Source organism: Gopherus flavomarginatus, chromosome 13 (assembly GCF_025201925.1).
Source record: "Gopherus flavomarginatus isolate rGopFla2 chromosome 13, rGopFla2.mat.asm, whole genome shotgun sequence".
Lineage (NCBI taxonomy): Eukaryota > Metazoa > Chordata > Testudines > Testudinidae > Gopherus > Gopherus flavomarginatus.
In genome coordinates, this window is record NC_066629.1 from 11,593,195 (window position 1) to 11,617,990 (window position 24,796).

The 24,796-nt window shown below is 56.8% G+C and overlaps 1 protein-coding gene across 2 annotated transcripts in view; it reads left to right on the plus strand.

Annotated features, from left to right (window-relative positions):
* Positions 1–24,796, plus strand: part of ROBO4 (roundabout guidance receptor 4) — an 82,780-nt gene that overhangs the window by 49,837 nt on the left and 8,147 nt on the right. For both annotated transcript variants that reach the window (XM_050921558.1, XM_050921559.1), the window contains exons 10-16: positions 908–1,079; positions 2,118–2,312; positions 2,931–2,973; positions 4,145–4,287; positions 5,649–5,987; positions 15,170–15,283; positions 23,112–23,253. In XM_050921558.1, the coding sequence (XP_050777515.1) occupies positions 908–1,079; positions 2,118–2,312; positions 2,931–2,973; positions 4,145–4,287; positions 5,649–5,987; positions 15,170–15,283; positions 23,112–23,253 (1,148 nt within the window). The remainder of the gene's footprint in view (positions 1–907; positions 1,080–2,117; positions 2,313–2,930; positions 2,974–4,144; positions 4,288–5,648; positions 5,988–15,169; positions 15,284–23,111; positions 23,254–24,796) is intronic.

Here is a 24,796-nt window from a genome sequence, read left to right on the forward strand (position 1 = left end):
TTCACAGGAGTCAGTGTTTGTTCATGCAAGGATCTCGGGGGCTGCTCTGCTCGGGGATCTGGGGGGGGGCCTGGCAGAGGAGCCACACCAGCTGAGACCCCTCAGTGCCTGTGCAGTCCTGCCTTTGGAGCAACTTTTGATTGGAGTTCCTGGGGCTGCTTGTTGGGCCTGGGGTGGTGGGGGTCACAGTTATCCATGGGGCTTGGGGCGGAGCAGGTCACAGCTATCCATGGGGCCTGGGGCGGTGGGGATCACAGCTATCCAGGGGGCCCTGGTGGAGCAGATCACAGCTCTGTGGGGCCCAGGTGGTGCAGGTCACAGTTGGCCTGTGAGGTCTGGAGCAGTGGGGGGTCACAGCTGTCCATAGGGCCTGGGATGGTGGGGTCACAGCTATCCAGGGGGCCCTGGTGGAGCAGATCACAGCTCTGTGGGGCCCATGTGGTGCAGGTCACAGTTGGCCTATGGGGTCTGGAGCAGTGGGGGTCACAGCTGTCCATGGGGCCTGGGATGGTGGGGTCACAGCTGTCCATAGGTCCTGGAGCAGTGCGGGTCACAGCTATCTGTGGGGCCTGGGGCAGTGGGGGTCACAGCTATCCAGAGGGTCCAAGGCAGAGCAGGTCACAGCTGTCTGTGGGGCCCAGGGCAGTGCGGGTCACAGTTGTCTGTGCGGCCTGGGGCGGTGGGGGTCACAGCTATCCATGGGGCCTGAGGCAGTGGAGGTCATAGCTGTCTGTGGGGCCTGGGGCAGTGTGTGTGTGTGTGTGGGGGGGGGTTGTCACAGCTTTCCATGGGGCCTGGGGTGGTGGGGGTGTATCTGGTTGTATCTCTGTCTGGGTGTATGACAGGCATCCTGTCTCTTGGTCTGGGTTTGTCACAGCCATGCTAGCTCTGTCTGGGTGTATTACAGGTCTGGTACCTGGGCAATGAAACTCACCATCACTTGAACAGGACCGTGAATGGAGGGACTCACAGTCTGGAAACAGTCATGCTGCCGGCTGGGGTTAAATACTGTATCCAGGTAGCAGCCTTCAATGGAGCTGGGCTCGGGGTGCCCAGCAATGCCACATGCAGCAGCGTAGGTCAGAAATGATGTTTTGTTTGCAGAGCTCTTTGTCCAGCTGGAAACCCCCAAGCCCCCTGTGATGGGCCCTGTGATCAGAGAGCCGGCTGGGGATGGTGGGACAGACAGATCGCTCGCTCACTTGCCCTCCCTTTGACGTTCTGGCTCCCCAAGCTGGCACACTGGCCTGCTGGCTGCGCTCACTTGTGTCCCTTAGAAACCCTGGTTCAGTCACGTGGACCCTTAGCACCATTGCCAGCTGGCCAGACTGAAGTTTTAGGGAAGTCTGCAGGGACCCTCTTGGGGGCAGCGTGGAGGTCATGCTCCTCGGTCTGTTTCCCTTCTCTGACGCCTGCCCAGTGGACCATTGGTTCAGGCAGCACCTGGAAGGGATATTTTTCTTCTCTGCATTTGACTCATTTCACGTGAGCCCCCAGACAGTGCTGGCTTTCTGCAGGGGCTTGGCTGGCAGCTGGGACTAGGGAATGTTGGCTGATGGTTCGAGCCAGGAGCTGGCTGTCTGGAATCCGGTTCTGTTCCCAGTTCTGTCTGCCTCTCGTTGGGTCACTTTGGCCACGGCCCATCCCCTTCCCTTTCTGCCAGGTGTGCCACTCACAGGGCTCCAGCCCACAGGCCCTAGGGCTGTGCCAGGAGTGGTGGGACCTACTCAGCCTGGCAGGCTGGCTCCCTCTGCCAGCTGGGCCAGTCTCTCCTCATTCCAGCTGACACCTGTCCCCGGCATTATCCCAGCTCTGAGCCTGGCTCCCCAGCGACACCCGCATAGAGGGGGACCCCAGCCCTTGAGCTGTGCAGGCAGGAGGCTCTTGTGCCCCTCCGAGAAGCAGCACAGGTGTTGCTGGGAGGGTAGCAAAGAGAGACTGGAGCCTGACCCAACCTCCTGCTGCGTCTGCACCTTTGCATTTAACCTTTCGGTGTCTTGTGGGCAGGCAGGTGAGCAGCTCAGCTATTCCCGGGCCGTCGTTCTGCATTAGACGAGCTCTCTGCTGCAACCACTCAGCCTGTCACCTCAACCTCTGATCCGCCCCTTCCTTCCCAGAGCCCTTGGTGGAAAAGATGGCCAGGACTCCGGCTGTGCTCTCCGTCAGCCACATCCTGGCAGTGATTCGCCAGCCTGTCTTCATCGCTAGTGTGGGCTCGCTGCTCTGGCTCGTGTTGATGGTGCTGGCTGTCTACCTGTGCCAAAACCACGCCAGGCGTTACAGCCAAGAACAGCAGCACGCCGTGGGCAAAGGTGAGAGCGAATCTGGAGCCCAGCTGTCTCCCAGCAGTCACTAGCATGGGAGTGGGGGGCAGCAGGGGCCCTGGAACGACACATTATGCCTGGTCTATGTGAGTATGAGACACCCCAGCCCTTAGGGGCTCAGACCAGTCCAGCTAAAGCAGGGCTCCCCAACATCACCCCTGCTCGCTGGGCCCTGCAGCCCCCACACAGCCCTGGACATTACACTGGGGATTTGTCTTAGACGGCTCTGATTTCTGCCCAGATGTCCCCAGAAAGGGGCCTGTCAGTGCAGGAGATCAGCAGGGCCCCTGCCCCGGGTGGTCTGGGGTGAACCCCAGGGGTTCCCTATCTCAGTGCTGTGGGAGCATGCCCAGGGGTTATCCAGAAACTGGTGCTGGGACTGGTGAGAAGCTGGCCGAGTCCCCAGCATGGCGAAACTGGGTTGTAATCAGCCGTGGGGGCGAGATGAAACTCTGGCAGGGAAAGACGGGCCTGCTGAGAGAGGTGGCCAAGAGGGGCAGCAAATGGGAGCCATGCAGCTCAGGACAGTCTGCTGGTACGCGAGCACCCTGGTCATTGCAAGGAGCCATCGCTGTGCAGCTAACAACCTCCCTGCCTCTCTCCCAGGTCTGTGCCGATATGCCAGTGACGACACCATCGTCAAGCACAAGTGAGTGACAGCTCGGCCCTACCACGGACAGTGATCTGCCTGGAGAAAATGGTTTTGAATCCTATGGCATAGGCTGGCCTGTATCCCCATTCAGCAAGCCCAAGGGTGGCCCACTGACAGGGAAGATGCCTGCTTTATTTCTGACCTGCAGCCCCCTGCTATCCCGGCCCTGGGCTCCCCACACAGCTCTGCCAGTGCCCCTCAATCACAACACACAGCCCCCTGCTATCCCAGCCCTGGGATCCCCTTCACACACAGTTCTGCTGGTGCCCCTCAATCCCAACCCCCAGCCCCGTGCTATCCTAGCCCTGGGCTCCCCAGTCACCGCTCTGCCTGTGCCCCTAGATCGCAACCCACAGCCCCCTGCTATCCCAGCCCTGGGCCCGACACAGCCCCTCAATCGCCATCTGCATCCACTTTCTATCCCAGCCCTGGGCCCCACATGCAGCCCCTCAATCGCAACCTGCATCCCCTTTCTATCCCAGCCCTGGGCCCCACATATGACCCTCTGTAAGACACCAAACAGCTTACAGTCTGCAGCAGCCCCTGCCAGCCCCACCTGTGCCCTGTGATAGTCCTGAAGGCACAAGGTGGTAAGGGCAGGCTGGAGGGGGAGCAGATTCATCTGGTCTCTGCTGGGGAGTGTGTGATGGCTTTGTGATGAGAGGCTGCCAAGCTAACACCCCTGTGGCGTCCTGGTGCAGAGAAAGGCAGGTGCCCAGGGTGCTGTGAGTTACGCAGCGCTCTGGGGCTTTTCCCTACAACAGATGACCAGATTCCCTGCTCACGTGGGTGCTGTGCAGCACCTGCCAGCAGGAGGGAGCCAGAACCTGCCCGCTGCCCACCCTGACACACCCCTGCTGGGGGAAGAAGGCCATACCTGCTAGGGCTCCCCAGGCTGGGAATGCAGAGGATCTTCCCACTCCCCCTGCACTGCCTGAGAGCACAAAGGGAGCGGCACTGGCCTGCGAGCCTGGCCTAGTAACAGCACGTGGTCAGGGCTGGAGTGGGGCACTAGCCCTGTTCTAGCCCCTTCCACATGGACACAGGAGGAAGGTGCCACAGACTTACCCAGCCCGATGTGCTGGGGCTCACCAGAGCTGCTGCAGGTGACAGCAAAGCCCCCACCTGGTGCCTTCACCTGTACATCTCCTGCCCTCCCCAACCCCAGGATGGACGTGAGTGACTCCCCGTGGCTGGCTGACAGCTGGAAAGCCACCTCCTGCTCCAAGACCTTCAGCAGCAGCAGCAGCAGGTCGAGCAGTCAGCTCCTGTGGGCTGAGACCAAAGACAGCCTGGACTTCCACCGCTCCAGTGAGTCCCTGCCGTGCCGTGCTCCTGGCCATTCCCTGCCTGGACAGAGGCTCTAGGGTGACCAGGTGTCCTGATTTTATAGGGACAGTCCCGATTTTTGGATCTTTTTCTTATATAGGTGCCTATTACCCCCCACCCCCGTGCCCCGTCCCAATTTTTCACACTTGCTGTCTAGTCACCCTAAGAGGCTCCCGCACGGACCAGCCCACGCCTCTCACTGCATCTTCAGGGCAAAGTCAGGACGTTCCACAGAGGAGATGACACTCCCTGTGCAGGATCCCAGGAGCCCGGTCGCAGGCCGGCTGAGCTCCATGTGTGGGATTCCAGGAGACCAAGCGGGTTCTCTGAACAGGGAGAGGGTGATTTTCTGCTGGGTTTTGCTGTGAGAAATTCAGGGCTTGTCTCCCTGGTCTTCCCCCGAAGGCTCTCCGGAGGACTGGGGAGTCAGCAGCATTCTGGCATCACGACGCCTGTGGCAGTGGGACCTGGTTCATTGCAGGGGAGGCGATGGAATGCCTGGGTTTCCTGACTGGGGTCTTTCAGCTTGCACTTGAATGTCGCGGCAGCGTCTGGCTCCAAACACGTCAGCCCCAGGCCTGCGCTACCTGCAGTCTGGGGGGCAGCCGGCACTTAGAGGCTTTAACTGAGCCCCACACCTCTGGAGAGGAGGGCTGTCAGTAGGCTTGCCAACTTTCTAATTGCACAAAACTGGACACCCCAGCCCTGCCCCTTCTCCGAGGCCCCGTCCCCAATCGCTCCATCCCCCCTCCCTCCGTTGCTCGCTCGCCTTCACCATCACTCACTGTCACTGGGCTGGCTCAGAGTGTTCAGGTGTGGGGAAGGGTGAGGACTCTGGCTGGGGGTGCGGGATCTGGGGTGGGGCCAGGGCTGAAGGGTTTGGGTGTGGGAGGGGGCTCAGGGCTGGGGCAGGGGGTTGGGGTGTGGGAGGGAGTGAAGCTCTGGCTGGGGGTGCGGGCTCTGGGATGGGGCCAAGGATGAAGGGTTTAGGGCACAGGAGGGTGCTCTGGGTTGGGGCAGGGGATTGGGGTGGGGTAGAGCTGCTGGCTGGGTGTATCTGTGGGGCGGGGGGAGTTCTGTGGGCTGGGTGTGTCTCTGGGGCAGGGGGTGGGAGGAAGAACTGTGGGCTGGGTGTGTCCGTGGGGCAGTGGGGGAGACTGTGGGCTGGGTGTGTCTGTGGGGCAGTGGGGGAGACTGTGGGCTGGGTGTGCCTGTGGGGACGGGGACGGGGAGAGAGCTGTGGGCTGGGTGTGTCTGTGGGCAAGGGAGAGCTCTGCGGGCTGAGTGAGGCTCATGGAGCCCCTGGAGCCTAACACACCATGTCTCTCCCTTTCTCTCTGCAGCCATGTCCTTTGACAGGCCGAGCCGGAGCTCCCAGATCCCGGGTGTCCCACGGGGGCCCGACAGCAGCAGCCTGTACCGGGTGCTCTATGTCGACCTTCCTGCCAAGGACATGCAAACCTTCCACCGCCCCCCGCTGCCCAGCACCCCTGGCCCTCACCGCAGAGCCGCGGAGCCTCGGGGACCCACCGACCCCAAGCTCGGGCCCCATTACAGGCAGAGCCTCGGCATGGAGAGCAGCTGTGTGGGGGGAGCCGAAAAAAGAGGGCTGTGGAAGCCAGCGGGCCCCGGGCCCCCCAGCCTCACCCTGCAGGGACCCTGGGAGAGTAGCAGCAAGAGAGGTAAGGGCCGTGGGAAGTCCCAGCTTGGAGCTGGGGCTCTGACCTTAGGGTGGCTGGGCCTGCATTCAGGGGCTGTAGGGTGCCACGCAGGCACACAGGCCCAGCAGGAAGGGTTGGCATTTCCCTCCTGATCCGCTGAGACTGTGGCAACACGCTGCCCTGCCACACTACACCTTGCACGTGCTGACACCAGCCCAGACGGCGGGACCGCCATCGACCGTAGCCTGCCGCAGAGCCCAGCAAGCTCAGCCTTTCCCTAGTGTGGCCATCCCACTGGGCGTAAGCCCTGCCAAACAGCCCAGTGCCGTGCCCCTGGCATTCCCCCACCCCCACTCCAAGGCCTGGACATGGGCCTGCTCCCCGACCCCAGACCAACCCTGCGGCTGTTCTGCTGGCATCACAGCCCGGCTGGGCCTGCCCATGGAGGGGACCTTCGCCTGGGCGGTTGGCCAGGGCCTTTCTTCTTCTTTGCCCTTGTCCTGGCTTCACACCAGGGTCTGGATCTGCACCCGGGACGAGCCCTGTGAGCTCCAGCATGGCTCCCAGCAGGGTGTCGGAGGAGGAGCAGCACATTGGCCCAGCCAGTCCCTTCCCCAGGCCCTACGGCACAGGAGGGTGCTGGAGGAGGGGAGCAGTGGGAGCGCTGGCAAGTGCTGCCTGGCTTCTTGCGGCACTAGCTGAGGGAGCACGGGGCTGGTGTGTGCCCCGGGAATGGGGCCAGGATCACACTGACAGCAGGGGGTCAGTAGCCCAGTCCAGCAGCAGCACAGAGCAGGGGGCAGACATGGAAGCCAGGGCTGCTGGGTTCTGTGTGTGCCCCTGTCTGGGCCTGTCCAATGCTGAGCACTGGGGACCAGAGCCCTCGTCCCTCCCCCTCTCCCTGCACCTCTGTGCTCTGAGTCCAATGGCTGAACAGCCCTCGGGCAATGCAAAGTATTGCTGGCATTGTACACCTCCCGTGCCCTCAGCAACAGCCCTGCCCTGCATCACCTCAGCCTGTGACACCCACCACCACTGTCCCACATGCCAGCTGCATCCTGTCCTTGCATCCAGCCTCCAGTCCCCAGCTCCTGGCAAACCCCAGAGAGGGAAACATGTGCTGATCCCAGCAGCCTCGCCGCCTTCAGAGGGGCTGCCAATGTGGGAGAGGGAGGCTGCTGTGGAAGGGGTGCTGAGGGAGGGTGGAATTTAATTAGCTCCAGAGTTCAGGGACAAGCCGGCACCAGGGAGGTTAGCGAAAGTCAATGGAGCCTGGTTACTTGCCACGAGCTGTGCAGTAAGCGCTCCCTCCCTGAACCTTCCCAGGCACTGTCTGCAGCTTGGGCCCCAGCTGCTCTGCCTCTGGGGATTTCAGCCAAGCCAAGTGCATCCTAAGTCCAGTTGGGAGGAGGCAGCACCAGGGAGTGACTTTGGTCCCCGGCCCAAACACGTGCGCTTGAGTGGACAGCAAGGACACTACATGCTGTGGGGAGGCAACACTTCACCCCAAGACAGCTGGCCTGACCAATCTAGTGCAGGATTCGCTGATGGAGTCAGATCCCCATGTGATGGGATCTCCCCGGGGTGCCACCTGGGACTGGGGTACCAATGATCCCTCTAACTCATGAGCCTGGGATCCCTTTCCCACTGTGCTGCTCCCGGTCCTACACTTCCACCAGCATTCATACAGGTAGGGACACACCCAGCTGGAGTTATATGCAGGCTGTCCGACCAGCCACTGCATGCAACAACAATAGAGAGGCTACAGCCAAAATAACCACCAGCTTCCCAGCCTAGGACCTGCCCCCCGCACTCCAGAGTATAAACCCAAAATTATGCCATCTTGCGCTGTACATGGGGACTGTACAGTGCAAGGTCATAGAGTTCACCCTTCAGTGTGGAGAGGAAATGCAACAGCCCCTGCAACAGCCCTTGAGCTATTCCCAAGCACTTATTTCCAAATTTACTGGTTTAGATTAAAACGTAAAGCAAGTGTATTACCTACAAAAAGATAGATTTTAAGTGATTATAAGTGATAGCCAACAGATCAAAGCAGATCACCTAGCAAATAAACAAAAATGCAAACTAAGCACTAGAAAGATAGGATATGAATTAGCAAATTCTCACCCTGTCTGATGATACAAGCAGGTTCGGAGATTCTTAAGGCACAAGATACACTTCTTTTGCAGCTTGGAATCCCCAGGGTTTTCATACACAGGCTGGAAACCACTTTGCCTGAGCCCATCACTTCCCCAGTTCAGTCTTTAATACGCAGGTGTTTTCCAGATTCCCCTTGTGTGGGGCATGAAGAACAACAGATGATGTCACTCCCTGTCTTCATAGAGTCATAGAATATCAGGGTTGGAAGGGACCTCAGGAAGTCATCTAGTCCCACCCCCTTCTCAGAGCAGAACCAATTCCCAACTAAATCAACCCAGCTTTGTCAAAGCCTGACCTTATAAACCTCTAAGGAAGGAGATTCCACCACCTACCTAGGTAACCCATTCCAGTGCTTCACCACCCTCCTAGGGAAAAAGTTTTTCCTAATATCCAACTTAAACCTCCCCCATTGCAACTTGAGACCATTACTCCTTGTTCTGTCATCTGGTACCACTGAGAACAGTCTAGATCCATCCTCTTTGGAACCCCCTTTCAGGTAGTTGAAAGCAGCTATCAAATCCCCCCTCATTCTTCCCTTCTGCAGACTAAACAATCCCAGTTCCCTCAGCCTCTCCTAATAAGTCATGTGCTCCAGACCCCTAATCATTTTTGTTGCCCTCCTCTGGACTCTATCCAATTTGTCCACATCCTTTTTGTAATGTGGGGCCCAAAACTGGACACAGTTTTCCAAATGAGGCTTCACCAATGTTGAATAAAGGGGAATGATCACATCCCTCAATCTGCTGGCAATGCCCCTACTTATACAGCCCAAAATGCCATTAGCCTTCTTGGCAACAAGAGCACACTGTTGACTCATAGCCAGCTTCTCGTCCACTGGAACCCCTAGGTCCTTTTCTGCAGAACCGCTGCCTAGCCATTCGGTCCCTAGTCTGTAGCAGTGCATGGGATTCTTCCGTCCTAAGTGCAGGACTGTGTACTTGTCCTTGTTGAACCTCATCAGATTTCTTTTGGCCCAATCCTCTAATTTGTCTAGGTCCCTCTGTGTCCTATCTCTACCCTCCAGTGTATCTATCACTCCTCCCAGTTTAGTGTCATCTGCAAACTTGCTGAGGATGCAGTCCACGCCATCCTCCAGATCATTAATGAAGATGTTGAACGAAACTGGCCCGACGACCAACCCCTGGGACACTCCGCTTGATACCAGCTGCCAAATAGACATGGAGCCATTGATCTCCACCCATTGAGCCCAACGATCTAGCCAGCTTTCTATCCACCTTATAGTCCATTCATCCAGCCCATACTTCTTTAACTTGCCAGCAAGAATACTGTGGGAAACGGTATCAAAAGCTTTGCTAAAGTCAAGGAATAACATGTCCACTGCTTTCCCCTCATTCACAGACCCAGTTATCTCCTCATAGAAGGCAATTAGGTTAGTCAGGCATGACTTGCCCTTGGTGAATCCATGCTGACTGTTCCTGATCACTTTCCTCTCCTCTAAGTGCTTCAGAATGGATTCCTTGAGGACCTGCTCCATGATTTTTCCAGGGACTGAGGTGAGGCTGACTGGCCTGTAGTTCCCCGGATCCTCCTCCTCCCCTTTTTTAAAGATGGGCACTACATTAGCCTTTTTCCAGTCATCCGGGACCTCCCCTGTTCGCCATGAGTTTTCAAAGATAATGGCCAATGGCTCTGCAATCACATCTGCCGACTCCTTTAGCACCCTCGGATGCAGCACATCCGGCCCCAGGAACTTGTGCTCATCCAGCTTTTCTAAATAGTCTCGAACCACTTCTTTCTCCACAGAGGGCTAGTCACTTCCCCCCGATGGTGTGCTGCCCACTGCCTTATAGAGCTTTAACATATGGCAGGAACCCTTTGTTCCAAACTCAGTTTGTGGAAAAACCTGTACATCCCAAGATGGAGTCCAGAGTCATGTGGCCTGGTTACATGCCATACCTTGCTGAGTCATAGCAGCCATTACTTACAGCCTGTCTGCAATGTTCACAGGAAGGTTAAGTTCTTCCAGTGTCCATTGTCTTTGCTGATGGGCCATCAGCACTGTCTGGCTTCTTCCCTTGTTGTACCAGAAAGGCTAGCTGTGGGTGTCACCCAAAGTAAGCACGCTTGAAATATAGATACATAGTCAATATTCAGAACTTCAGATACAAAAATGATACATGCATACAAATAGGATAATCATATTCAGTAAATCATAACTTTTCCACTGACGCCTCATGTCAAGGCTTAATCCTCACTCTGTCACTTTGAGTACAGAAGGTGGGGGCCTGCAAGGATTTTGAAAATTAACACTGGCCATTCCAGGCTTGTATTAAACTCCCAAGGTTACAACTTTTCTCTGACCCTGGTTTGGTAAACGCTGCCACCACCCAAATGCAAAAAAAAAACCCTTGGACCCAGGAAGGAGCACTTGCAAATTCCTCCCTGTGGGGTACCCTCAAGCCCTTTCATGCCCCCTCTGGGGAGGAGCTGAGAAAGAAAACAAAGGAAATTAGCTGTGCTACCAGCTAATCAAACAAAATGCACAAACCTCTTAGGACACCAAAAATCCAATCCTGTTCTTAAAAAGGATAAATTTTATTAAAGAGGAAGAAAATACATCTGGAACTTAGGCATTTTACTAAATCGTAAAAGAAATAATTACAACAATTAAGCATCAAGATAGCTCTCTTGAGGTTCAGCTTAAAAGTTACAAGCAAAACAAAAGCATCTGGGATTAGCACAGAGGAGCTCCACAAGCCAAAATAACGAAATAACCCTAAACGGGTCTATTTAAACATGCCCCGTCCAATGATTTCTTCTGGGTATGGAAGATGAATTGTTATACCTTACACAGCATTGCTGCTCCGTGTCTCCTTCTCCAGAGAACAACAGACAAAAGGAAAGTTTCTTTCCCAATTTTAAAAAGTTCTAGCCTCCCATTGGCTCTTTTGGTCAGGTGCCCACTTTTTCTTTTTCTTTACCTGGGGGACTTCTTAACCCTTTACAGGTAAAGCAAGCAGAGAACAGCTACCAAGAGGGATTTTACAGCTAACTGGCTGGCTGGCTGTCCATCAAAGGGAGCTCCGCCCGCACACACTTCACTTCACATGACCCATCTGGTATAGAATGCACCATAATTATGCCATAATCATATCATAATAATATTGCTGTGAAGAATATGGGGTGCAGTGTCACACCCCATCCCTCCAGCCCTATAGAGTTCCAGAGAATTTAAAGTCCATCAGGATCACCTGCTCTGACTTCACAGAGACCCTCATCCAGGTGCCCCATCATCTAGCGGAGTAACTGGTGTTTGACTGGGCACTGAGCCTACCTCTTTCGGACCCAGGCCTCTACGAAACCTGGCCCAGGTGCTGGAACTAGGGGTGCTGGGGGTGCTGCAGCTTGAGCTAGTAATAACAACTCAAACACATGGTTTCCACCTTCAGCATCCCCACTGACACCTGGTTTCATAGGAAGTGAATTCACCAATTTCCTTGGTCAAGGAAGGACGGTTGAACAAAGAAGATGATTGAGTCCATAATCTCTCATAGCTGGGAATCATCCATCAGCAACTGCAGATCTTATCGGTCTGCCAAGCCTGGCAACAGTGACCACTAATTAGTCTCTGCACGTTTCTGTCTTAGATTAACGAGCATAGGCAGAGCGACGATTGGGTTACCAGAATTCAAATGATCCAATCTAAAATTCAATAGCATTCAAAACTGCTGTGCAATTGAAATCTCAGACAGGTTTGAGACTGCCAAAGTATGCTGATTCTGCCTCCACCTGGATGGGCTTCAAATCCCAGTTAACAGTTCCACAGGAATGCCACAGATTCCTGCTGCCTGGTTTCCCTTATGTGTCTTTACATCTTTGTGGATTTTGGTGGATTCGCCAGGATCGTTTTGCATGGAATGGGTCAACTCAGCAGCAGCCTTAATGTCAGGGTCCCACAAAACTGAGAGTGGATTTACCAGCTGGCTGACATGGTCCCTCCAGCATGCCACACACTCCACCTCTGCACTGAGTAACTGATCAGAACTGGAGTCGACCACATCAAATGAAAGATCTTTCTTGGGGGTGAGCTCCACAAGTGTTTGCAGAAGGAGGCCACGTTGTTCTTGGCAGAAGATTCCTCGAGGGCGACAGCATGGACTCCCATAAGAGCTTTGCGGTCATATTGCTATGACTGTCCTTGGTCCCCAAAATGGCTAAGAAGCCCTGGAGCTCCATTAACACCTTAGCCGTGTTTGAACAGTGTTGTATGGCTCATTTGGAAGGTGATATGGTCACGTGTTGTAGGCTAAATAACATTCGTAATCAAGCAATGCACGAAACAAGGACTGAAACAAGACTGAAAAGAAGCTGGACACCAGTCAGATGAAGCATCTCTGAATGATCAAAAATATCAAATGGTTCAAACTAAAGTTGAATGAAGAGACCCATTTTCTAGTTACAGAGGTCCCGCTCTCTCAAACAGTTGTCCAGTGCTCTAAGGGAACACAGTCATCTACTCTGAATGTCTATCAGCTTCTCTGCAAAAATCACCTTTGATTTGGAGCTAGACGGAAAGGACACCCCGGAGGACCTACAATACAATGGCTGGATGCTGTTGACAGACACCTGTCCCACACTGGAATACTGCCCTGTCATGCGCCAGTTTTGGCTCATCATGGAGTCGCAAACACATTCAGTGATCTATATGGTGGTCAAGCTACTAGACCAGTGGTCCCCAACCTTTTGGCTGGCGGGCGCCAGCCGAAGGACCACAGTGGCGGTGGAGCACCCTCCGAAATGCCACGGCGGTGAGGCCTCTCGATGACGTCACTTGTCGATGGCAAGCAGCATCATCGAGAGGCGTTCCTGCCGAAATTCTGGGGTGACACTTCTCAATGATATCGCTTGTCGGTGACAAATGTCGTCATCGAGAGGCATCCCCGCCGCGGCATTTCAGCGGGTGCTCTCCCGGGGGCCAAGCCATGGGCGCATTAAGATGCCCCCTCGGGCGCCATGGCGCCCGCGGGCACCATGTTGGGGACCACTGTACTAGACAATCACAATGATCCCTTCTGCTCTTCGAATCCATGACTCTAGGAATCTGCGTGGCCCCTCCCTGTACTCTGGGGCCAGTCAGGGCCCTGCTCAGGACCGGTGTAAGGGGATGTCTGTGATTGCAGTAAGGGCAGATCTAGCTAACTCGAAGCTACCTCAGGGAACAGCAGCAGCGAAGTTGCAGCAGCACCGGTAGTGGCTGCTTGAGAATGTACCCGGGATCCTGGGTGGTCAGGGCTAGCCTGTACCACCCCCAGGCTGCAATGGCTTTACTGCTGCTGTTCCCCGAGTTTGCTTTGATCTAGCTAGATCTGCCCTTTCTGCAAACACACCTGCAGCTGCAGTGTAGACAGACTCATAGGCTTGAAAGTTATATCGGCATAGCTACGGCAGTCAGGGAAGTGAACCAACAACACCCTGACCGGGGTAGCTTTGCCCACCTGACCTCCGGAGTAGATACAGCTATGCTGACAGAAGAAGGATTCCATTGACGTTGTCAAGTTCTCTGGAGTGGCTGACAACCGTGAGTACCAACTCAGGGCAGACTGGCACAAACCCCAAACTGGTGGTGTGTTCCACAGTTAGAATTCACCAACCTAGTGACAAGTGTGAACTCCTCCAACACTAACAGCCTAACCATAGAGTCACAGACAGTCCCCTTGGGCACTCCAGTCTATCTGGCTTTTGTGATAGATGGTCCCTTACACCAAAAACCACAACACTCAGGTTATCTTCAGTCCCAAAGGACAAATCACTTACCCCAGGTCAATGACACCTCAACTCTCAAACCCAAGACAACACCTGTAGCCAATCCTATAACAAACTAACTAAAGATTTTATGGATAAGAAAAAGAAATGAGAGATACTGACAGGGTTAAAGCAGTAAACACACACACAAACGAGTCACAGTCTTAGGTTCTAAAAGGTGACAGACGTTTCTATAATCAGCAAGCTCTATATGGTCTCTCTTTTGCGTACCCATAGAAGTCTTTGCCCCACAGAGTTAAAGCAGCACAGAGATAAAGTTCCTTCTGGCCAGGCATTTTTATTCCCTTCCCCCAGAGTTCGAAGGGATGTGATGAGCACATCTACTCTTCAGAGATATGAGGGGAGCAATCAGCGAAGTCTTTTGTGCACTGATGTCCCACAATGGCTTGTCTGGTGTCTGTAGACCTTTTGTGTGGGCAGGAAATGACACCTCTTGTGGTGAATGAGTATTTCACACCTGGCCGTGCTTCCTCATGACTCCGGGCTTTGCGGGTTTATAGCAAACGCTTCTCTAATTGCAGAGAAAATACGTAAATGTTGCCCTATAACAGGATACAGATGTTATATGTGAGATTAACACATGCAGCAACTCACAAGCATGTCATAAAGTCCCAACACTGAACACATTATAACTCTAACATCTGTTGTAACACACTGGTGAGCCAGGCTGGTTTCCAGCTGGGCATTTGTCAGGGAGGCCGGGGGGCCTTGGCTTAAGCTGGCACCTGGCCTGGCAGTGTCACAGACATAGCTAATGTTCTCTTCTGCCAATGTTGGCTGCATCTACGGGACACAGCTGTGCCGGGATAGCTCTGGTACACAGCTGTGCTGGTGTAGTCTCTGCAGTGGAGATGTATCCCAAGCCGGGGCAGCCTGGGGGCCCTGGGAAGTGAATAGCTGTGGCGCAGTGTGCACCACCCCGTCCCAGTGGTGCTGGGGGCAGAGCAGGGCAGGCTGGAGGTGCTGCGCAGGGGGATTCCCAGGCTCAGTCACAGTTATGTCAGGGGCCCACATGCGAGTGAGGACTGGGCCCAAAACCTCCTCACAGGCTCCTCCACACTTGGTGACACGTCCAATACAGCAGCCACTGTCGTGGGCCAGATTCCCAGGCACCACCACTGGCCTCAGTGGGCGCAACCCCATCTTCACAGCTCCAGCTGAGATCAGGTGTGGCCTGAGAGGGGCCCCGAGGAGAGGTGCAGCTCTGATTATCCCCCACCGCTGTCTCACTGCTCACCCCTCCTTTCCTTTTCCCCCAGAGCTGCAGCAGGTGCACAGCACCCCTGTGCTGTCACCCAGCCTCCCGGCATACTCCAGCAGCCCTAGCAGTGTGCCCAGTACCAGCAGCCCAGGAAAGCGCCATGCAGGAAAAGGTGAGCATGGCCTGCCCCACGGACCCTCCTCCAGCTCTGGTCCCAGAGCGCTAGGGCTGCAGCACCAGGCCAGGCTGCCCTTCCCCAGTTGCCTGGGGGCTGGACGGAAGGGGTGCTGGAGAAGGTCAGGACACCTGGAACTCCAGCTCTGCAAGACAGCAGTAGGGTGCAGAAGAATTTCTTGGGTACTCTGCAGGCCTGTGAGTGCTATGGGACCTTGCGGGACACTGCAGAAAGTTTGGGGGAGATTGGGTCCGCTCATTGGCCCCTGTTGTAATGTGGGAGGTGCATGGGGGGCTGTTAGCCTACAAGGCTCTCTGGGGGATGAGGCTGTGTTAGCGGAGGAGGTGGTGCTGGACGGCTGCATTAGTGGCAAGAGTTTCTGGGCACTTTGTTAGTGGGAGGTCTGGTGGGCTGTGTTAGCAGGCATGTCTCTGGGGGTCTGTCTTACCCTCCGGAGCTCTTGGGCTGGGCAGTCTCTGGGGGTCTGTGTTACCCTGTGGAACTCTCCAGTGGCGGGCAGGGGATGTAATACTCCCTGGTTTTCTGTGAACCTCTGGCCATGAAGCCAAGGCCTTCCCCCTCCACACACTGCGGTTGCCTGGAGCCTTTTGCTGGCATCGCTTCCACACCAGCTGGTGGAGATGCCCAGGGACCAACTTACTTGGCCCCTACTGGGGCTCATGCCTGGCCAGAGAACTCAAAGGCTGGGCTTGTTTGGGGCCTGGAGACTCAGCCTTCTCTGCTGCTCCCTAGGGACTCTCACAGGCTCCCCGTCTCTCCCTGCAGGTACCCCCAGGTCCCTCTTCTGCTCCTCTGTACACCCCAAGCCCACCCCCTCACACTGCCAGACACTCGAGCTCCCCCAGCTACCCTGATCCTTCGGCACTTGCCCCCTCCCTGTCCACATGCTCCTGCTCCACCTTGTCCCCCAGGACTGGTCCCCCTCTGCTGCCCTGATCCTGCTCTCCCGGAGGCTGGGGGCAAGCAAGGGGAAGGTGTGGGAGCCTTCTGAGGTCTGCATGGCCTGGGGAGCTGCACTGGCAACCATGGCCAGGTGCTGCTATCCACAGGCCGGGCCCCAGTGAGGGACAGCGGGACATCTGGCCTGCAACTGGGTGCATGTTCCTGGCCTCTTGCTGCTGGCCCTGGCCACTGAGTGAGGTGGATTTCTTCCTTGGAGCATCTCTTGCCCTAGCTGCAGACACCTTCCTCCAACACCAGGGACCACGCTGAGCAGAGCCACCCTACCCAGAGGCACCTCTGAGTTGGCAGCCTGGGCTGGCCTAGGGCAGAGCCGGCAGCATCCAGGCTGGGGCAAGATGAGGAAACTGGCAGGAGAAAAGGAGGTGATTCTGTTAGCCACCTCCCTGGGGCTCCAGGCCCATCCAGGGGACAGCAAGCACCTGGGGGCAGGGCTTGAGTCTGTTACCCCCTTCCTGACCGTCCCCATGCCTGGGCTGCTGTGAACTGCTTGGGAATCCATTGCGTCTCCTGCTCTCCATGCGGCGCTGAGCCAGCCAGGGCAGCCATGTCTAGATCTCACTGCTCAGCCACGTAGGGCATCACTGCCCAGTGGTGGGGCCAGCCGGAGTGGGTCTGAGTTCTGCCAGGACTTGCACCACTAGAGAGCCGGCAGCAGGGGGCACCAGCACCCCACACAGTCGCCAGCCGGGGCTCTTCCATAAGGATAAGCATCCCCCAGCCCGGCCCTGCCCAGTGCTCATCCTGCGGCACCCCTAGCTCTGCCCCCCAGCCACGGGGACGCAGAGTGGCTGTGCAAGTGCTGCAGGAGGGGTGGGGTGGAGGGCACTATGCTGAGCGCTGCTCCTCCAGCCGCTCACCGGGGCTGCTCCCACATTCTGCACACCCTGTGGCTGGGAGTCGGGCTTGCAGCCCCAAAGGCAGGGCGGGCTGCTCAAACAAAGGGGTGCTGGGACTGACTAATGGGTCCAGACTGGGTCTGGCTTGGTTTCAGCCCCACAAGGTCCAAACCCCAAGTCGGGCCCTAGATATCAGACACTGACCCTCACATCATGATATTTTCGAAAAAGAGAAATCCTGTGGGGCTGGCCCCCGGGCTAGGAACAGTCAGCCCCCTGCTGAGCTGGGCTGGATTCAATGCTGTGCCCTCCAGGGGAACGGCTCACAGCCCCGCAGCAATGCCCTTAGGCAGCCCATCCCCTGCAGGCACACCAGTCCACTGGGAGAGTGCTACATGTATTAAATCCACTTCTGTTCTTCCTGGGGCTCACCGGGCAGGGGCTGTCTCTCTCTTCTCCCCCTGCCACCCCCCCCCCAGGGTGCCTTCAGCCACAAACACTGTCTGCCCCCACCCCTGCTTTTCAAGGCACAGCCCCAGGAACCAGGCTACAACCACTAAACATGCAATAGGAAACCCAACCTTCGTGCAACATCCCAGGTCCCATCAGCTCACAGTGCTGGGATGTAAAACCCCTCCAGCAGTAAAGCAGGGCCTTGCCCCAGCTGTTGTGCACAGGGGAATGCGTTGTGGCAGAGCAGCTGGGCTTTGGCTCTTTCAGACTTAAAGACTCGGCTTCTCCTCCCAGCTCTGCCTGCCCTGCGGGGACCGTGGACAAGCTGCCCGTTAGCATCTCTGTAAAACTGGTGAGATGTGGAACCTGGGGCAGAATCAGGGCACAAAAACAGTAACAGTAGCCGCTGGCACATGGCCTCTGGTTTGCAGTTCAGTGCCCCTTCCGCCGTGGCTGTTGTGCCCCGCTCCCTTCCTTTGCTTCCAACAATCAAGTGATGGCTGCAGGCCTGTGCATCACCGTGAGACCCCTGCAGCAGGGGCCAGTATAGTGCTGCTTCCGCACTGGCACCACGGCCCCCAGGAGAAACATGGGGTGGGGCTCAGCCCTGCCTCCTGCTATAGTGATCCCCGACAGAGAGGGTGTTTAGCTGGTGAGCTGAGCCTGTCTCAAACTCATCCAAACCCTTGCTCCAACCTCGCCCCGTGTCACAGCTATCAGCTACATTCTTCTTTCCCAGCCGGTGAACTGCGGGCTTGAGACATTCACCCCAGGCAGAGCTGGGAGCTGACCTCAGGGCTGCCAAGAGCCAAACTAGCGCCCTACCCACTGGGCCATGCTGCCTCTCTGAGGGGAGTACAAATCCTCAGAGGGAGGCGGCTCCCCCAAGCAGCGGTTCAGACTCTCTGCCCCCAACGCCCATTGGTTCCACTCTGGGCACAGCTCAGCTGTCTTGTTTCTATATTCTTTGAGAACCTCCAAATCGCTGGGCATGTGAACCTGTTAGGAGCCCCACCTTGCCGAGGGCTTTGCAGCCAGCTCTCGGAGGGGAGGCGTGAGCAGCTGTGCATCATAGGGAGGAGGTTGAGGGGCTGGTAACCTGCCCCTGTGCAGTCAATTGCACCCACAAACACTGACATCTTTTTCCCCATGGGTGCTCCATCCATGCTCTACCCTGAGTTCCCGTCCCCACTCTGCTCCTGAGCCCCCTCCCTCACTCTGCCTCTTCCTGCCCCTCTCCCACCGCCCTGCCTTGACCCGCCTCTTCCTGCCCCAGCTTTGCCCTTGAAGCCCCCTGCCAGCCTGTTGCTCGCTGCTGTCTGCCCTCTCCCAAGTGCCATCTGCCTTCCACAAAACTGTCGATTGGTGACTTCCACTGCATGGTGGATTTTTTCCAGGCCCCCTCCCCAGTTGGCTAATCCACCATTGGCCCCAGCACCCTTGCCCCCTCTCAGCCCCCCATGGCACATCTGGTCCGAGGGGATCAGTGCCATCGGCGCTCCCAGACAGTGACGCTGCCATGTTAACTGGAGCCTGGCGAGGTGCTGCTGGGATGCCAAGGAAACAGGCTTTTCATACGGGAAGGAGGCCTGCTGGCACTTAGCAGTTGTAAAGATGGCTGCAGGAGACTCCCCGGCCCAGAGTCCTTGGTGCACCTCTGTGGCACTCAGGGACGGGCAGAGGGCTGTTTCCTGGGGAGGGGAGGGTTTCTGCCTGGGTTTCTCTGCAGTAGAGACATCAGGGCTGGCCAGGCTGGCCTTCCCTGGTTTGCTGATCTTTCCTGGATGGCGCCGAGGTGAGGCTGGGGGCTGTCAGCTCACCAGAGGCCTAGGTATGCTGGTTCCCAGCACCAAACCAACCAGTCTGATATGAATCCCTCCACTGCTTCCCAACCTGGCTTCACCTCGTTGCTGCGCTCACAGCAGGGCCCAGCGAGCCATCGGGCCTAGGCACAGCTGATCATCCAATGTAACCAGCAAGCAGAAAAAGCCCTTGAGCCCCCGAGACTCCCAGCCCTTCCATCATCCGACAGAAGAGCCCAGAGCCCACGTTTGCAGGGTGCTTGTAAAGGGTGGGAGGTAGCTCTGAGACATCAGGAGCACTTGCAGCGGCACTGCGATTCCCCAGCCCTGCTTTGAAGGGTGAGCCGGCAGTGAACCAGAGCTGTGAGACCAGGCAGCTCCCTGCTGAAGGGCGGGGTGCTCAGCCATCCGGACAGGGAGCACTCAGCAAAGCCGAGGAGTGCGGGGAACACCTACAGACCAAAGGGGCCGGCCGGCCTGCAGTGCAGGGGACCATGAAGAAGCATCGCGTAGGTGCTTTGATCTGCTGAGAGCAGCTGAGGTTGAGAGAAGGGCTCATGCCTTTTGGGGATCTCATTGCTTGTCACTCCTTCCCCACACCCCACAGCTGATGGAGCTGCCATGTGCCGAGTGGTTAATGTGCCTTTGTTCTCTCTTCTGGACCCACGTGGTTTCCCCTCTTGAAATTGGATCGGACCCTGGGGGGGTGGAGCGGGAATGACAGGAGACAGATAACACCTGGCAGCTGGCTTAGGAGCAAATAGGAATGGCTACGGGGGCTGGCCAAACACTGCTCCCCAAGTGACAGCCTTCCAGCATCTCTGCGGAATAACATGAGGAGCAAAAAGGACAGTAGTTAAGGTTAGGCTGATTTAGTTGGGGATTGGTCCTGCTTTGTGCAGGGGGGTGGACTAGATGACCTTCTGAGGTTCCATCCAACCCTGATATTCTATGATTCTAGGGTGACCAGACAGCAAGTGTGAAAAATCAAGACAGGGGGTGGGGGGTAATAGGAGCCTATATAAGAAAAAGTCCCAAATATCAGTACTGTCCCTATAAAATCAGGACATCGGATCACCCTAGTTATGGTTCGTCCATGGCAGGTGTGTGTGGCCATCAAAGACAATTTTTAACTGCACCGGAAATGAGACAGGGCATCCCCGGGGTGGTGGAAGAGACAGTGTCTGCTGGCCGGGTGAGGAGAGCCAGCCTCAGAGCTCAGGGGGCGGCTCATGGGCGAGGGGAAGCCTCTGCCCATGATCCTCATGCCTCGGTGAGGGGCTGGCGGGGTCCGGGCAGGAGGGGGCTGAGTGCAGTCTAAACAGGGCCAGCTCCAGGCACCGGCCCCGCGCAGCCAACAGAGAGGGGTGGCACGTCCAGCTCTTTGGTGGCAATTTAGTGGCGGGTCCCTCACTTCCTCTCGGAGTGGGAGGTGGTAGTGCCGCAGATTGAAATCGCCGCTTTTTTTTTTTTCTTTTTGCTACTTGGGGTGGCAAAAATCCTGGAGCCGGCCCTGAGTCTAAAGGCACAGATGGAGAAGGCAGGGACATCAGCAATGTGCCCTCAGGTCTCTGCTGTTAGAGGAGGGAATGGCAGCCTCGGGCCAGAGGCCATGTCTCTAGGTCCCCTGGTGCCACAGAGCCTGGGCCACAGACCACGTTATTCACCCTTGTATTGCGTCCATCCTCTGCATGTATCTGTGCTGGGAGCAGGCCGCCAGCACGTGGGGCAGATCCTGTGCTGTGTGAGAGGAGAAGGTCCCAGCGGGAAATCGGCACCGGGAAAGGCCTGTACTAGGCTGGAGGAGGCCTAGCACAGCTCACCAGCCATAAGCCTGTAGAGGGGACAGATGGGAGAGACCCACGGCAAGCTGGCCCCCAACCAACAGGACAAGAGTTCCCATCTGCCAGGGCCAGTCCTGGCCTTCCCATTGCACTGAATGAAAAGATTAGGAGTTTGTGCACGTGTAGCCTGCCTGTCACCAGGCCTCCAAACAGCCTCAGGATCAGCTGTGTGCGGTGGCTGAGGGTCCGTTGGCTGGGCTGCTTACCTGGATGCTCATTGAGATTTCAGCCTGGGGCACTGGGGAGCTGAGCTCCTGGAACCTGGTCAGGGAGTGGGTTGACTGGAGGATAAAGGGGTTACGTGGGGGCTGTTGGGTGGGTTAGTGGGTTGCGGGGAGCAGGTGGGTAGGAAGTGGGTTAGAGGACTGGTGCATAGGTTAGTGGGTTGTGGGGAGCTGGTGGGTGGGTTAGTGGGCTCAGGGCCATCCTTAGGCATACGCAGCATATGCAGCTGCGTAGGACACCATGAAATTTGGGGCACCAAATTGCCCCTAATTTCATGGTGCCCTAGGCTGCTGCATGCTGCATATGTGGCAGTACCAGCCCCAGCGACAAGCCGTATTCCTCGGCCGGCCCTCTCTGCAAGGGGCAAGGCCATCCCTGGGGGGTAGGGGGCGTGGGGCCCCGGACAACTCCCTCTATGATGCCTCTTACCCTTCCCCTCTGCTCCACCCCCAGCCCACCCCCATTCCAGCTCTTCCCCCAGCAACCCCGCACTCACCGGCATCAGTGGGAAGTGGAGCAACCTGGCCCCAGCTCTACTCCGCCAGCTCCCAGCCGTAGCGCTCCACTTCCCACTGGTGAGTGTGGGGAAAGGCTGGGGCCAGGCTGCTCCACTTCCCACTGCTGAGTCGGGGGGATCCCTTCCCCCAAACCCCCTCCCCCAAGCGACACGGCTGGGACTGGGGTGAGGAAAATGGAGTGAGCTGCTCCTGGCCCCCTGCTAATCCCCTGGGCCACTCTGGGCCTGTGGGGCCCCCAAAAGTGCCCCGCACAGCTCCTGCCTCCCAGATCCTGGGGGTAGGGGAGGAGGCCTGGGGCCCCACACAGCCTCCCTGCAAGGGGGGTTACGTCGGGCACCCAAATGGCTAGGGACGGCCCTGAGTGGGCTGGGGCCAGTAGGTAGGTTAGTGGTTTGTGGAGTTGGTTGCTTGGTGACTGTAGGTAGGTCAGTCTCTTGGGAGACTGGAGAGTTGGTTGCAGGTAAGTGGACATGTTGGGTGAGGGCTTGAGACATTGGATGGGGAGTTGGTGAAGTTGGTGGGGTGTGGCTGATGGGTCAGTTGTTTTCTCGGGGCCGGGGGATGTGGTGAAGGGCTGAGTGAAGATCAGTTGGTCAGTAGGGGATAGAGGCCTTGGTGAAGGGCTGGGGGTCAGTCATTCAGTATGGGGTTGGGGGGTTGGTTAGCTGGGAGCTGATGGAAGGGTTGAGGCACTGGGGCGTTGGTTGGTTGGTGCTGGACGGCAGGTTTGGGCAGCTGGAGAGTTGGTTGAGACCACTGTGATCAATTAATCTGAGCTGTACATCCCAGGCCATAGGGCTTCCCTGGATTCTCTTGCTTAAACTAGAGCAGATCTTTTAGAAAAACATCCAGCCTTGATTTAAAAATTGCCTGTGGTGGAGAATCCACCATGACTCCTGGTTCCATTGTTTAATCACCCTTTACTGTTAATTTGCTCTTTTGAATTTGTCTAGCATCAGCTTCCAGCCAGTGTATCTTGTTGGGGTGGGTGGGCTGGGTCTGGTTATCTGGGGCCTGTTGGGGTGGTGGGGAGTTGGTTGGTGGGCTGGGAGGGATGGGAGGGGGCTGGGGCCAGGTGGCTGATTGGCAGGTGGGCCGGGTTGGGGGGTGGCAGCGGGCTGGACAGCTGGCTGATCATTTTCTCATGTTTTTTTTTTCCCTAGGAGAGAATACCAAAGTGCTGAAAACCTTCAGCTCCCCCAAGCTGCTGCAATCCAGAGGCTCACTGCACAGAACTGGCACATTGCCCCCCCCTCCAGCTCCTCCCACTCCACACAGCCCCCAGGGCCAGGGCATGCAGCCAGAGTAAGGGCCTTCTGAATTTATGTTAAGTGCCTGTTTACCCTGCTTTGCCTGCCAGATGAACTGTGCTTCAGCCTCTCTGGAGTGCACCCCCTGACCCCCTCTGAAGGGCAGAATCCTGTGACTCAGCCACGCTGGGCCTGGCATTGCCGAAAAGGGCAGCCAGCTGTTTGTCTGCACTTGGAGTTTGTTCCTAACAACGTTCCTGAGGCTGAATAACCGACTGTAGCCAGAGGGACAGTAAAGGCAAAGCAATCCGAGGAGGAGGGATGCACACCTCCAGTGGGTTCGCCTCACCTGCTTTGGAGAGACGTCTTTCTCTAGCAGTGCTGGCAGTCTAATTTACAGCCTGCAACACTTTTTGCACATCACTGAATCCAGCCCACCGGTTTGTAACCAGCTCCACGTCCTGCTGCTGCCCGGGGGCTCCAGGTTAGGCTGTCGGGCAGGGTGTGGTGGGGACATCATGCTGGGCAGGGGCTCCAGGAGACGCTGGCACTGGGAAGTTTGAAGGGGTGTTTCCTGCCCCCTCTCACAGCTGGTCGTCTGGGTCTGGACAGCAGGCGAGTGCCAGACTGTGCTAGACAGACTCTGTTGCCCCAGCCAGTCCCGCTCCTCATACTGGCTCAGGTCCTGACATCTGGATTCCCACAGGGATGAGGCCCATGCTGGACTCGGAGCCAGTAGGGGCAGTGGCTGGCTTAGGGATTCATTTCTGGTGCTTGAGCGTTACCTCACCCCACCGAGTACCAAGCACAAATCTCTGATGGGGAGAGCACAGCCAGTCTTGTGCCTAGCACCCCCCATGCCCGTTCCTCCAGCAGCACCTAGAACTTGTCCCCTGCTGCTCCCATGGCCCTGAAACTGGCACAGGCAGTGTGTGTAGGAGCCATGGGGGAGTAAAGCTAGGCCCTGCCTTCTACCTTCTTTGTGCTTAAAATGACATAACGGTCGGTTCCAGAGCAGGGTGGGAATCCCCCACTTGCTGTCTATAGGTCGGTTCTGGAGCCAGGCGGGAATCCTCCCCTCTTGCTGTCTACAGGTTGGTTCGGAGCAGCGTGGGAATCCCCACTCGCTGTCTACAGGTCAATTTTGGAGCAGTGCGGGAATTCCCCCTCACTCTTTATAGGTCGGTTCTGGAGCGGGGCTTGAATCCCCCCTCACTGTCTATAGGTCGGTTCTGGAGTGGGGCTTGAATCCCCCCTCGCTGTCTATAGGTTGATTCTAGAGTGGGGCAGGAATCCCACCTCGCTGTCTACAGGTCAATTCTGGAGCAGGGTGGGAATTCCCCCTCACTCTCTATAGGTCAGTTCTGGAGCGGGGCTTGAATCCCCCCTCGCTGTCTATAGGTCGGTTCTGGAGTGGGGCGGGAATCCCCACTCGCTGTCTATAGGTCAGTTCTGGAGCAGGGTGGGAATCCCCACTTGCTATCTATAGGTTGGTTCTGGAGCGGGGCAGGAATCTCCCCTCGCTGTCTATAGGTCAGTACTGGAGCAGGGCGGGAATTCCCCCTCACTCTCTGTAGGTCGGTTCTGGAGTGGGGCAG